Source organism: Macrobrachium rosenbergii, chromosome 41, assembly GCF_040412425.1.
Source record: "Macrobrachium rosenbergii isolate ZJJX-2024 chromosome 41, ASM4041242v1, whole genome shotgun sequence".
Classification (NCBI taxonomy): domain Eukaryota; kingdom Metazoa; phylum Arthropoda; class Malacostraca; order Decapoda; family Palaemonidae; genus Macrobrachium; species Macrobrachium rosenbergii.
The window spans coordinates 90,672,115-90,684,840 of NC_089781.1; the positions used below are offsets into that span (position 1 = coordinate 90,672,115).

A 12,726-nucleotide genomic window follows, 5' to 3' on the forward strand; every position below is an offset into this window, starting at 1 on the left:
CCAGGGAAAGCGAGATCAAGAACAGTTGACCCCGCGGATCAGAAACTTAACTCATAATGTATTAGAATGAAAAAATAACAAATACAAATGAGGTGAAAAGAAAAATTGCTGTGACACTGACGTACGTCATTACAGAGTTAAGATTTATCCAATCTCGCCTGTTTCGATCTGTGCATTTTGATGGCTCATTACAGGCATAATAGAGATTTTTTGGTACTTTGCTGTTGCACGAGAAACCATTTCATGTCGTTTTATTTTACCAACACTCCATTCTTTATTTATTCATCAGTTTCTGGTGTTATTTTCTTAATTCTGTCAAATGTCGTTATTCGCTCTGCGAAGCATCATCCCTGACAGTCGCATCTTGTTTCCAGGAATGACGATGTGTGCAGTCATAGTGCGGTGCAACATCTCCGTGATTCGCGAGTTGTTCCTGATGAGGAAGGACTGCATGCCCCGGCGTCACTCCAGGTCCTCCTGCCGGAGTTCGACGTCCTTGGGAGGCCCTCCGAGGAACCATCCCACCATGGAGGAGCTCTCGCTGTCTCGGCTGATGGTCGTCATAAGCATCTTCTTCGTGGTGTGTTGGGTCCCCCAGCTGGTGAGTTACAAGTGAGAGACAATACTACCTGTCCAATACATAATTATAAATTGAGAGAGAGAGAGAGAGAGAGAGAGAGAGAGAGAGAGAGTGTGATTGAATGATAAAAATTGATGGGAATGAGATAAAGAATTCATTGTAAGAAAACCGACTGGGCGGGAAACATTTTTCATTATATTCAAGACACATCTGGACAAATGGAGAACATCATTTATATTTATTGTGGGTAATTTAAAAGTTAATTCAAGTTTCCGGATCTCATTGAAATTTAAATCTCCCTTTTTCGTAAATTAGCTGCCTTCAGAGGTGTCATTAACATTAAATATATCTGTTGAACTTATAATAAGAATATAGATGACTAAAAGAACCTTTATTCTGTAGCTATTGATACTTAGTTGTTAAAGACAGATGAATGTGATGCTGATAATTTCATAGTTGGTCAGTTGTCCATATAAAGAATATATATATATATATATATATATATATATATATATATATATATATATATATATATATATATATATATATATATATATATGGTATACACACATATATGTATATATGTATGTATGTATACACGTCAGTGATCACAGGTTACTAGTCTTTTATGGAAATGATGATACAAAATTGTGTCAAATGAAGAAATTAAAAAAATAATTTTACAGGGACAGTCACCTGTATTTGTATAACAATAAATGTACACATACGCGGTCACGTATATGTATACTTCTTTTTGTATGCGTACGCATAAAATTACTGTATATACAGTATATATAACTGTATTTGATTAAAAAACCTTCTTACTCTATATTTCCCAATATTCGCAGGTGACCATAGTTTTGGCTCAGCTCGAAGGAACCATCCCACGCATCGAAGGGAAGTGGTATCGGATTGCGGATGTGTTTGTCGCCATGAACTTCGCGTTTGATCCGTAAGTGTAGAGAGAGAGAGAGAGAGAGAGAGAGAGAGAGAGAGAGAGACTGTTTTCATAGAGTTTTCATAGAACTGTTATCTTTTTGAAATCTTGAGAACTGACAAAATTTATATGCATCAACTTTGATACATGCTGTTACATTTACTAATAATCTCTCTCTCTCTCTCTCTCTCTCTCTCTCTCTCTCTCTCTCTCTCTCTCTCTCTCTCTCTCTCTCTCTCTCTCTCATATTTAAACAGACTTGCTTATATGTTCATGAAGAAAAAATGCTTTCTAAAATGGGAGGAATTCATCAAATGCCAAAGAAAAGATGACTTTGGAAAAAAATAAGAAATGAATACTGGGTACTAAAATATCACTGATTATTGGGAAGTAAATTGTGAAAGTTATAAGTGTAGAACGTTGAAGAATAAACGAAATGGCCACCCCCCCAAAAAAAAGTTTCCTGCTGACTGGCCTAGGCTCCAATTATACCCAGTCTCCCATGTTGATTTATTATCTTCCTTCATGTTTGTAGCATTTTTTTTTTTTCATAATGCTGGCCGAATTCCGTTGTTGCTGATGGTGTTTCAACTGTCTCTTTGACCTCTGCACATTGGACAGCTCTTAATCTTCGACATAATGCACTCAAGAGAAATTACACACATGCGCGCCCGCAAGCACACACACAAATACATATATGTGTGTGTGTGTGTGCGCCCGCGTGTAGTGTGAGAATGGCATGGGGCTAGCAACGCCATTCCAAAGACAATCTCTCTAGCGTATGCGTAGAGATAGAATTTCCATTTTTTATTATCTGCTGACTTACTGTAACAGGAATTGGAAATAAAAGGATTAATTAACACGAAAGTTACCTGATTTCGTGCGGTTACCCCTTTAAGCCCATTGTTTCTGAGGTATATAAATACGGTATCACCTATCCTGAACTGGTCATAGATATTGCATTCCTGATCTTCGGTAAAACCACTGCAGTGTTATCTTGTTGTTTATGTTTGAAAAAGGATTAAGTAAATAAATGCCAGTGAGCCGGGATCTACAATAGATTCAGTTGCAGGTTTTACTGGGGCCAGGTCAGTGAAGCAGATGAAATGTATTTTAATTGAGTAAAAAAGTATAATTGTTTTTAAGGATTTATTTATATATATATATATATATATATATATATATATATATATATATATATATATATATATATATACAGTATATATAATATTTGTATTTTTATCTTATTACGGAAGGACTGGTATGAATATTACTTGTCCACTTAACTTTCTAGTTATTACAAGTTTCTGTAGTATGATACCTTTGTTTTCTTTTGTTACTGTTGCTTCCGTTATTTCCTGGGTATAATTTGGAAGTTATGGGAAAACAGAATAATTGTGCTAGTATAAACTCCACGGCCTCAAATAGTGTCCCTTCTTTTGTAAACTAATAAATAATTTGGATCATAACTGTGTTTGAATTTAGAAGCAATGATCATATTCATTGTCGTCTGTGTTAAGTGTCCGATCATAGAACCAGCTAGATTTCCCTCTTTGTGTAAATGTCAGTTATATTTTAATTGAGTGTTTAGATCGATTCCCACTGAGGTATTTTAATGCGTTCCAAATGTAAGTTCGTAACACTAAATTTTCTTAGAAAAGGACACAATTTGGATGTGGTGTTAGAAAAAGCTATTACTATGCCGACATTGGCTGTTAGCCTTGCCAGTTATTGTATAAAATTTCTCATAATGGAACCAGATTTACTTTGCCAAAACATACTGTAGGCACAGTGTTACAGTTTACTATTATTATTATTATTATTATTATTATTATTATTATTATTATTCAGAGCATGAACTCTGTTCATATGGAGCAAGCCAGTCGTCGTTTGATTATAATTGGTAAGACGAGCAGTGTTTTTCGCTTTTATGAGCATCCCGTAATGCAGAGCCGTAACGAATGCATCTCTTTACTCCTTCAGGTACGTGTACGTGATACTCCGTCGCCAGAGACGCTGTGGCAACCGCCACGTCCGGAAGCTGGCGTCCTACATCTGTCCCATGGGATTCAAGGGTCCTAACAGCTCCTTCGTCCACAGCTCCTCCAGATCTCACAACTCCAACAACACAAACAGTACGGGTTTTGGTAATTTCCTCTACATTTCGCATTCATTTGTTCTCACCTTCTTGGTTCCATACGGAAGTAGGAAAGTGAGCATCGTTTACGAATCCTGTCGTTTTTCTTGGCATCGTAGTAGGATTGATTTGTGAATTGGGTTTTAGTTTCGATTCTGTATATTTATATCTCTTGATTATTTAGGCGCGAATGGGGAACTTTTCGTTATGTTTCGAAGTTTCACGTGTCCCCTTTCTGTTGGTATTAATGCTTTATTTCATTGAAAAGTTTTCCATTGTGCCATTTACATGAACTTTTGCTTACAACAACAGGCGCTCCCGTGCGCACGTGTTCCTTGCTTATATTCTTGTCATTAAACTTTTGCTTACAACAACAGGCGCTCCCGTGCGCACATCTTCCTTGCTTATTTTTTTGTCATTCTTCCAGTAACGTGTACAATCTTTTCCGTATAGGTCGCTTTTAATTCTGATGTCCCGAATATTTGAATGAGCTTCGATGCAACCGGTTGGTTGGTTTGGATTAAATCAAGGTTATCCTAGTACAGGTTATGCCTGTAAAGAGGTCCGTGATCGTGATGATGTGTGATAAGGAGTATAGTAGATATCTCAGGACCCAAGCCAACCAAGAGAGACGGTGTTATGATAGTTCCGTCAAGGACTTTTACAACCACGGAGTTAGATTAACGGATAGTCAAATTCACCTTGCTCCTGCTCACGAGAAGAGAGTTTTGGGTACAAAAGATTTTACAAAAAGAATTATTGAAGGCAAACATTTCGATTTCTGGGAGACTTGTTTTTCTTATGTTCTACAGACGAGCGAAATTTGCATAGGTATTATAACACATTTAATGCATTTTCTCCTAAACAGTATTTGCTAGTTATACAAGAGTATATTTGCTTCTCTTACTATGTTCCTTAGTGTTCATTTACTGTGTGACATTTTAGCCCGGTATTCATCCCCTTTTGATAAAACTGTGGAATGTTTTCCTTGAAGTGTTAATGCTCATAAGTTTGAAAAACTGTAGCGCCTATACACAGTTGCCTCAGTTTTTTAAACATTTTATTGCGTATACGTGTATATGATTACAACAGTTTTAAGTTTTGTTCATGTATAGCCATTCTGTTCTGTGAAAGCCTTCTATGCAAATTCATGGTCTCGGTGGAATAATAATGACATCATTTTATCACTAGCAAGCCATTAATGAGCATCTTTTAGAAGTCTCCCTGAATAATTACCGTTCTGTAGCTTCATAAATTCACTGTGGTTCATATTTCAGTTACATTTGAACGCACATTTGGAACGCCCATAAGCGGTAAGAGAAAAGTAAGTTTATAAGCATTTAAAAGAGACAGGGGAGCAGCGAGTTTGTATTTGCTCAGAGCTAGTGGTTGCAATTTAACGTAATGTGTGTCAGTGCGGTGACGTTTCGAGCCTGTCTCCGAGATGCTAAATAATACTTTAGATGTTCTAAAAAAAACTTTCTCAAGATTGTTTTAAGAAAATATAAAAAAAAAAAATTATTTTGTGACTACTGTATCCTCGACGACAGTATTTATACTGTAAACTAACATTGGTGGGTTTTTTCGAGCTCTAGCCCTATAGAGTGACCTCTAGACGGAGTAGGTTAAGAATAAGAAAGGTAAACAAGCACAGATAATGTAACTGTCAGCTTCTCTGCCTAAAACACGGCGGTAGAAAATTATTTCAAGTGAGTAAATTCGACCAGTAGTTGGTAATACTGGAACAGTCAGAACTCAGAAGTTCACACTTGGTGCAAATCCCTTTTTGTTGGGTATGGTGCCGTAAGTCTCACTCCAACATTTACTTATTATTTCTTATTTATTTTACATTGTTATTCATCATATCTGTTTTTCTCTGTAATTCCCTCTCCCCTTTTTTAGTTTATTCTTTAAATTTCCGTTTCCTTTTCTGTATTGGGGTCCTTGGGCTTATAGCATTCTGCTTTTCCAACTAGGGTTACATTTTATTAATAATATACAATAATAAATTTATTTTCCTTAAACCATATGTTTGAGGGTGGCACCAGAATAGTATAGGTTTCTGGTCTCTTAGCAAGCCTTTTTGGGTGAGGTTGCTTGCCCTACCTTTTTCTGTGACTTCAGGTGCTTGTACTCATTGACATGTGAGTCGATTGTTGGGTGTTAGGACGGGAGTGGCCCATGGACTTAGAAAATGTGAGCAAAGCTCTCTAGCACTTAATCATGTCACCGATTGGCATTACTGAGAAGAAAAAGTGGAATCACTTATTAATAAAAGATGATTTACTGGAGATTACATACATTTGGTTAATCATCACAGCAATGATTCAAGATGAGTTTCCCATGCCTCAACTTGACCTGACCTAACTTGTGAAGACGGGGCTAATCTGAAGGGTTTGTTCTTATAATAAGAAAAATATTAATTAGATTGTATGTAGTAAATAATTATCTTGAAGGTTCTGCTTTAATTTGTTTGTATTTGTTCCATTCTTCCACAAGGAAATTTTATTTGTATTTAAAATGGCCTAAATATTTTAACATACATGAATAAACAAAGACTACGAGATAAGGGTAAAATGAATGAGCAATTTGGGGTAAGTTCTCCCAAGAAAAATAAAGGTACAGTGAATATGACAAGACATGAAACTTTTAACAGCAAACCTTTCTAGAATAAATGGTACTGTATCTATGAGCTTTCCTGTGAGGGTTTGTAAGCAGCACTGTCTTATGAGAAGCTGCTTATAGTTAGGGACATGTAATTATGAAGCAGAATTTACCAAGCTCATGTTTTAGAATTTACCAAGCTCATGTTTAAATATCACTTAAGGGATCACTTAAGTACAAGGCTACATCATAGTAATTGTGCATGGAACGACATTACTGTGACATGATAATGTAGTATTTTGATATTTTTAAGATTAACCAAATATTTATGTCAAAGTTAGTATGGGGTATTTAATGTGGACTGGAAAATGTTGATGTGACAGAGACCATAGGGAATGGGATAACTGAAGTAGTTAGAAGAGCCTTATTTATGGAAAATTTTTAGGTTCTTTGGCCATTAGGAATAACGCGTGATTTGTGAAGGGTAGCTGGAAAACCAGTTGTTGGCGAATTGACAAGAATAATTGGTGAATTTGGCCAGAGAGAAAAGAGTATTACATCAGTAATCCAGTATACAAGGAAAAAGGTGATATGCTACATTGTGAGAAGTACAGATGTAGAGTAAGATTGCTGGAGTACAGTGTGTAGTGTGGGACATTGTGCTGGAGGAAAGGTCAGAAGAATCAGTTAAAATCAACAGTAAATTTGGCATAACCCACAATAGAGACAATCTTCATAATGAAACAAATTCAGAAGTACTACACTGAGCAGAATGAAAGACACTATAGTATTATGTATCTGAGATGGCATTTGACAGTGTACCAAGACAACCAGTTAGATGGACATCAGGAAGGCAAAAGGCACTTGGAGTACCCATTGAGCAAGTGGTATTTCATGACTTATGACCTTGAAAGTAGATTGATGTGGACTGATAGACACCAGAAAAATTAGAGTAAGGTGCAAAAGATTGCAGAAAAGAAAGCTCCTAGGAGCTACTTATGCTTATTACCTGGCATTGATAGCCAGATCAGAGGATCTTACAAATGTTTAAAAGATGGAAGAATGGAATAGAGAGATGATGGAAAATCTTTGTAAGCAAAATCATGCTTACTGTGACTAGGAAAGGAAGTAAGACATAAACAGTCTGTAAAGTGGCCATATAGATCTTTTAGTGCTGTCTGTTGAACTGACAGGTGTCATGGAAGATGCTCTGTATTGCATACAGTATTTTAAATTTTGCAAAAAATTAATGATAACCAGCATATGTAAGAAGTACTAATACAGTACTGTACTGTAGTAAGGAAACTGGACATTACAACATACAGTATTTTATTATATTGCAATTCAGGTAGATCACAGAGCCACATGTCTAAGTGCATAAGGGGATTTGATCTTTAGTGAGAGGTATTAATTTAAGAAGCTGAAAAAAGATGAAAGCAACAGGCTGAAAATAATGCCACCAGGAGATAAAAGAGGTAGGTTAAGTAGTGGTGCGTGAGAAGATTCCTGGACTTCTGGCACACAAGAGTATCTTATAAGCTAACAGCATTTTTGTTGTTACTTTGTTACCTATTATACCTGCATTTTCTTACGTTGTGGGGTTTGGGAATGGGAACTCCAAACTTATACAGAAAAAAGAGATTTTAAAATTTTATTCAAAATGTTGAGATTTGTGGCTAGAGGTAGCAGGGAAAAATGTATTACAACGAGGTAGTAGATGAGAGATTTGGTGTAGGGAGGTTGGGAAATAGACGAAGTTGGTTTAGCCATGTTGTGAGAAGTGGGGTTAAAGAGAGATACTATGTATATGTATGTATATATGTATATATATATATATATATATATATATATATATATATATATATATATATATATATATATATATATATATATATATATATATATATATATATATATATATATATATATATATATATATATATATATATATATATATATATATATATATATATATATATATATATATATATATATATATATATATATATATATACATTGTGTCATTTCTCTTTATATATATATATATATATATATATATATATATATATATATATATATAATATATATATATATATAATATCAGAGCTTAAGTGATTAATTGGATGATTTGATGGATTCAGACAGTGAGTACAGAAGATTAAAGAGAGTATGTCTGATTGTGTTAAGGAAAGACTTGTTTTGTAGACATTAATGAGGGTGACATTTGTGTGCAAGAAACTGATCAAGCAAAAGTAATAACTCATCTTAAGTGGTATAGTACTTGAATTTCAGCTTATGCTGAAGACAAAAGAATGCTACCAAATTCTTCACTTTCAAGACTTTAAACTCAAATGGCCACAATTCCATCTAATGGGAGTTCAGGATGAAACATCTCCCAGTGATTCTGAGTAACTTTTTCATCCAAATTTGTATGCCTAAAACTCTTTCTTTTGCTCTAAATAAGCTCTGTAACTGCTGGTTTTCTTTTATACTGTATTTATGTAGTAGTATGATAAGTCTTTACATTAACATACCTTCAACATTTGCTAACAGAAAGTAATAGCTCCAGTTATGCAACATGAATCTGTAGAACTTATTTTCCTGACATGATAGGGCATTGTTTTTGCACTTTGTGTGTAGTTCTTATTTTTGTACATATACTGGTAGTTTCCTTCTGAAAACTTAAGCCTGTATTGTAATGCATCTTATCAGCTTCATCTCTGTCCTTTTGCTTTCACTGAGATGTTTTATATTTTACTTACTGCAGGCTACTCCAGGAACAGTCAGCTTGAGGAGCGAGATAACAGCATAGTCATGAAGGTATAGAGAAAACTTTACATCCTAAATTTTTCAGCAGATTGGGACATTGCTCACTTGTTTCCCTATCCTAATTGCTGTTTGTCTGTGTGCCCGTATTACCAGTGAATGATGAAAAAATGTTTTGACAGGAAGTGGCTAAATCATGTATGATATGAAATGTACAGATCTGATGCTCCTGCTACATTTTTTGGTGGAGGCCCTCCTAACTGTTATATAGTGGTTACAAAGCATGGATACTGTAGTTGCATCTTGCTCTTCTTTTCCATGGAGATAAAAGTTTCTTCATAATTTCATGTACTGTACTGTATATTCTTGGCTCCCTGTTTACAAAATTAAGGAGTTTACAAAATATCACCCTTTGCAGAAATTATCTGTCTGTATGGTCTGATTTCTTCCCAATTCCTTGGTTCTTCGAGGTCTCTTTCTGTAGCACTCCACAATTATTAATATTTGTTCTTGGCTCCTAAATTTCAGATTTATTAAGCGTTATAGGTAAACATAGATGTCACTGTAACGTAAGTTTGAATAGCATATGTGTCTTTTTCATGACTTTGCATATAAGACGGTATGTTTGATAGTTTCTTCTACTCTGGAACTCATGTAGTTGAAATATTTTAAAACCAAAATCCAGACCTGTAGGTTAAAATACTATGATTTTACATGTAAATGTTTATACATTAATTGCAGACTTTTTTTCTTTTATAAAAGCCTCACAAACTATTGCTAGCCAATATGTGATCATTAAAATATAGGTGAAAATTTAAATTGGTACTGAATTATCAATCTGCCACCAATTGTATGCACTGTGGTACTGAATTATCAGTCTGCCACCAGTTGTATGCACTGCTTTGTAATTTTAATCTCCTTGTGGATAATTATTTGTTGATAGGTTGAATGATATGTTCCGTCTTGTTCTTCATCTGGTTGAGGGGTCAGTGGTTGAGAAGTCCATTTTCATTTTATTTTCTAAGATGCTGACCAAGTAACAATGGGGGAAGAGTGAATGGGTATGCAGCAGATATTATTATTTTTAATGGTTTTGGCTAGGAAACAAGATGACCAAATATAATCACGACATATCAGTGATAATTTCTTTTTTAAGGTTGTGAATGTTTGCAGTTATTAATTTTGGCATTGTTCTAGAGAGCTTCTTGACTGTATGCTGCAAATTTTTGTTGTCCTTGTATGGGTCAGAGAGCTGCTTTATAGAAAGTATGAACTTGATGGTCATTTTTTTATCAGTCCTTCATAGCATTCACATCTTGAATGTAGAATTCTCAGCTTTCATATGAATTATTTTAGCTGCTCCTTTTGAGTAGGTAGGCTTGTCATCACTTACAGAGTTCACTAACACTTTTCTTGTAGTGACTGAGGGTGATTTGGCTAGTGAGCCCTCCTTGTTATCATTACTAAGTTGAATAAAAAAAAAATATCTGTAGGTTGGCACTTATGTAACCAATGGTGGAAAGATGATTAGTGGCATTAAGTAATGGCACAAGTATGATAATATGAAATTCCAATACAGGTAAATGATAAGAGTAAATAAATCTGTGATTAAAAAACAATCCAGTATGTATAAAAATATAGTTCAGGAACAGAACTTTTATTGATGACTATACACTGGTGTTAAATAGTGAAAGGAATGGACAGGAAAGGAGCTAAAGGTAAGTCAGTCATATTACTGTACATTCATGTTTTGAGTTGGATTGTTTTCATCAGCTGTTGTGTCAAGTCAGTCATCACAAAACATTTTCAAATTAGACATGAGAGGGGTCATTTAACTTGCTGAAATAAATAGCATTCTTCAAGATTGACTCTGAACTGAAAATGCAATTCATTTTTTGTCAAGGACACAAAACATGGGACTTGGATTTTCTTTGGTTAATGAACAGCATGTGTTGGCATGCAGGTATGGGATCTTTTTTTGAATATAATTTTTCATATTTACATCTTTAATATGGTCATGCTGCTGATGTTCTCTTGATAGGTCTTGATAAGATCTACATAAGACTGGGACTTTTATATCAGTGGGCATCTCAGGATCTGTTGTAGTTGCTTCAAAGGAGGAAACAATGGGGGTGGAGGTTTAGGAACATTCCATATAGAGCTGTCTTGGAATTTATATGGAAGGGATGTGATGGAATGTGCAAGGAATGACAGAGTGATTGTTAGTATTACAGTATTATTATTGTTGTTTTTCTCCTAAATTTCTTGCCCTTAGTACAACTGGGACCTGGACACCTGTGAAATTTATCAGGCTGAATACCATTAACAACACTAGAAAGGTGATGCTCATGAATTTGGAGGTTTCTGCACTTATTCCTTTGCAGTCTCTCCAACTTGATTTTAGTTTTGTTGTTACCTTGTTAAGGAGCAACCCACTTGAGATGAATCAGGATGAACTCAGGATGTAGTGTTTTTTGACATGAGATCAACTATAATAATTATGGATTATTAATTTATTACAGGTTGAGTCTGCCTTTGAGTCTTGGCAAAATGATGGTGGCATTTTGCAAATAAAACTCATGTTTCTGGTTGTAATGAAGTACAATGGTACTTTGACCATTATCGTCAGTATTAATGACCTAAAAGTTTGCCCCTTTACAGGGTTAGTCCTATGAAGAGTTTAATTTGTAGGGATGCCCTTATTGCTGTGCATTGGTGAGTGAGAAAGTTTATTTTCTCTTACAGAGTGGATGATCTCTTCAGAGTTTTTTTACCTACAGAGAACTGGTTTTGCAGAATATTGCTGCATTTTCACCTAGCTCAAGAAATAGCCTGTCTTTATCAGGAAATATCTAAAATGTATCATATAGTTGTGACCAGGAGGGATCTTGTAGCTTATGTGCAGCCTGAACAAGAATGAGATGCTGGGTCTTCTGTCTGCTGGTTGAAGGCTTTAGTCAACTGTATTATAGATAACCTTTAGATACTGAAGCATTATGCTCATAGGTTATTCAAGAATAACCCACAACAGATTTTCTAGGGTGACCATTCGGAGAGTGCTCATGTCTGGATATCACTCTTTCAGCATGTTTCAAGTAAAAGAGCTATGTAGCCTTTTAACATGTAACAAGCAGGAAGGGATATTATCTTATCTAGCTAGAAATAAGAGGGACTCCTGGTGAGCAGTGCATTATTCATGTCTGGCCAGCTGTCTATTGGGACTAAAAGATTATTAAAAAAATACTGTCTCAGAATATAGATTAGTACTCTTCCCTCTATGTTAGTTTTGTGACTTTTATTGATGAAATATCCTGAACTTGTCATTTGACCAGATTATTAACAGGAAAATTTTATTGCATTTTTGTCCATATTGTAATTTGGTGCTGGTAAGTTGTAGAGAACCATGTTTAAACCCTTTTTAATCATCTGATAGAGGTAATTTAATTCTGTAAATGCTCCTCTTATGTGTTCCTTTTTAAAAGGATGTCAGTAAGCTCCATAAACATTTGAGATGTGTTTATGGCCAAGACACACGAATAGAAAAACCTGTTTGATTCTCTTGCTCCTGATTCTGCAGTATATACTCACATGTCTCATCATGTAAATTTCCTTTCTGCTGACAGACTAATAAGGAGCAAGTTTTTGGTAAGATCCATAAAATATAGCACCTGAAACCTAATTTTTAAATCAAACTTTATAATT

General features: G+C 35.0%; 1 protein-coding gene across 6 annotated transcripts in view; it reads left to right on the plus strand.

Moving 5' to 3' along the window:
* Positions 1-12,726, plus strand: part of LOC136826992 (prostaglandin E2 receptor EP2 subtype-like) — a 534,455-nt gene that overhangs the window by 513,597 nt on the left and 8,132 nt on the right. For 2 of the 6 annotated variants that reach the window (XM_067084641.1, XM_067084642.1), the window contains exons 7-10: positions 375-601; positions 1,429-1,532; positions 3,501-3,652; positions 9,026-9,078. In XM_067084641.1, the coding sequence (XP_066940742.1) occupies positions 375-601; positions 1,429-1,532; positions 3,501-3,652; positions 9,026-9,078 (536 nt within the window). Of the gene's footprint in view, positions 1-374; positions 602-1,428; positions 1,533-3,500; positions 3,665-9,025; positions 9,079-12,726 lie in introns of all 6 variants that reach the window. The other 4 variants (XM_067084643.1, XM_067084644.1, XM_067084640.1 and 1 more) reach the window with 3 other exon arrangements.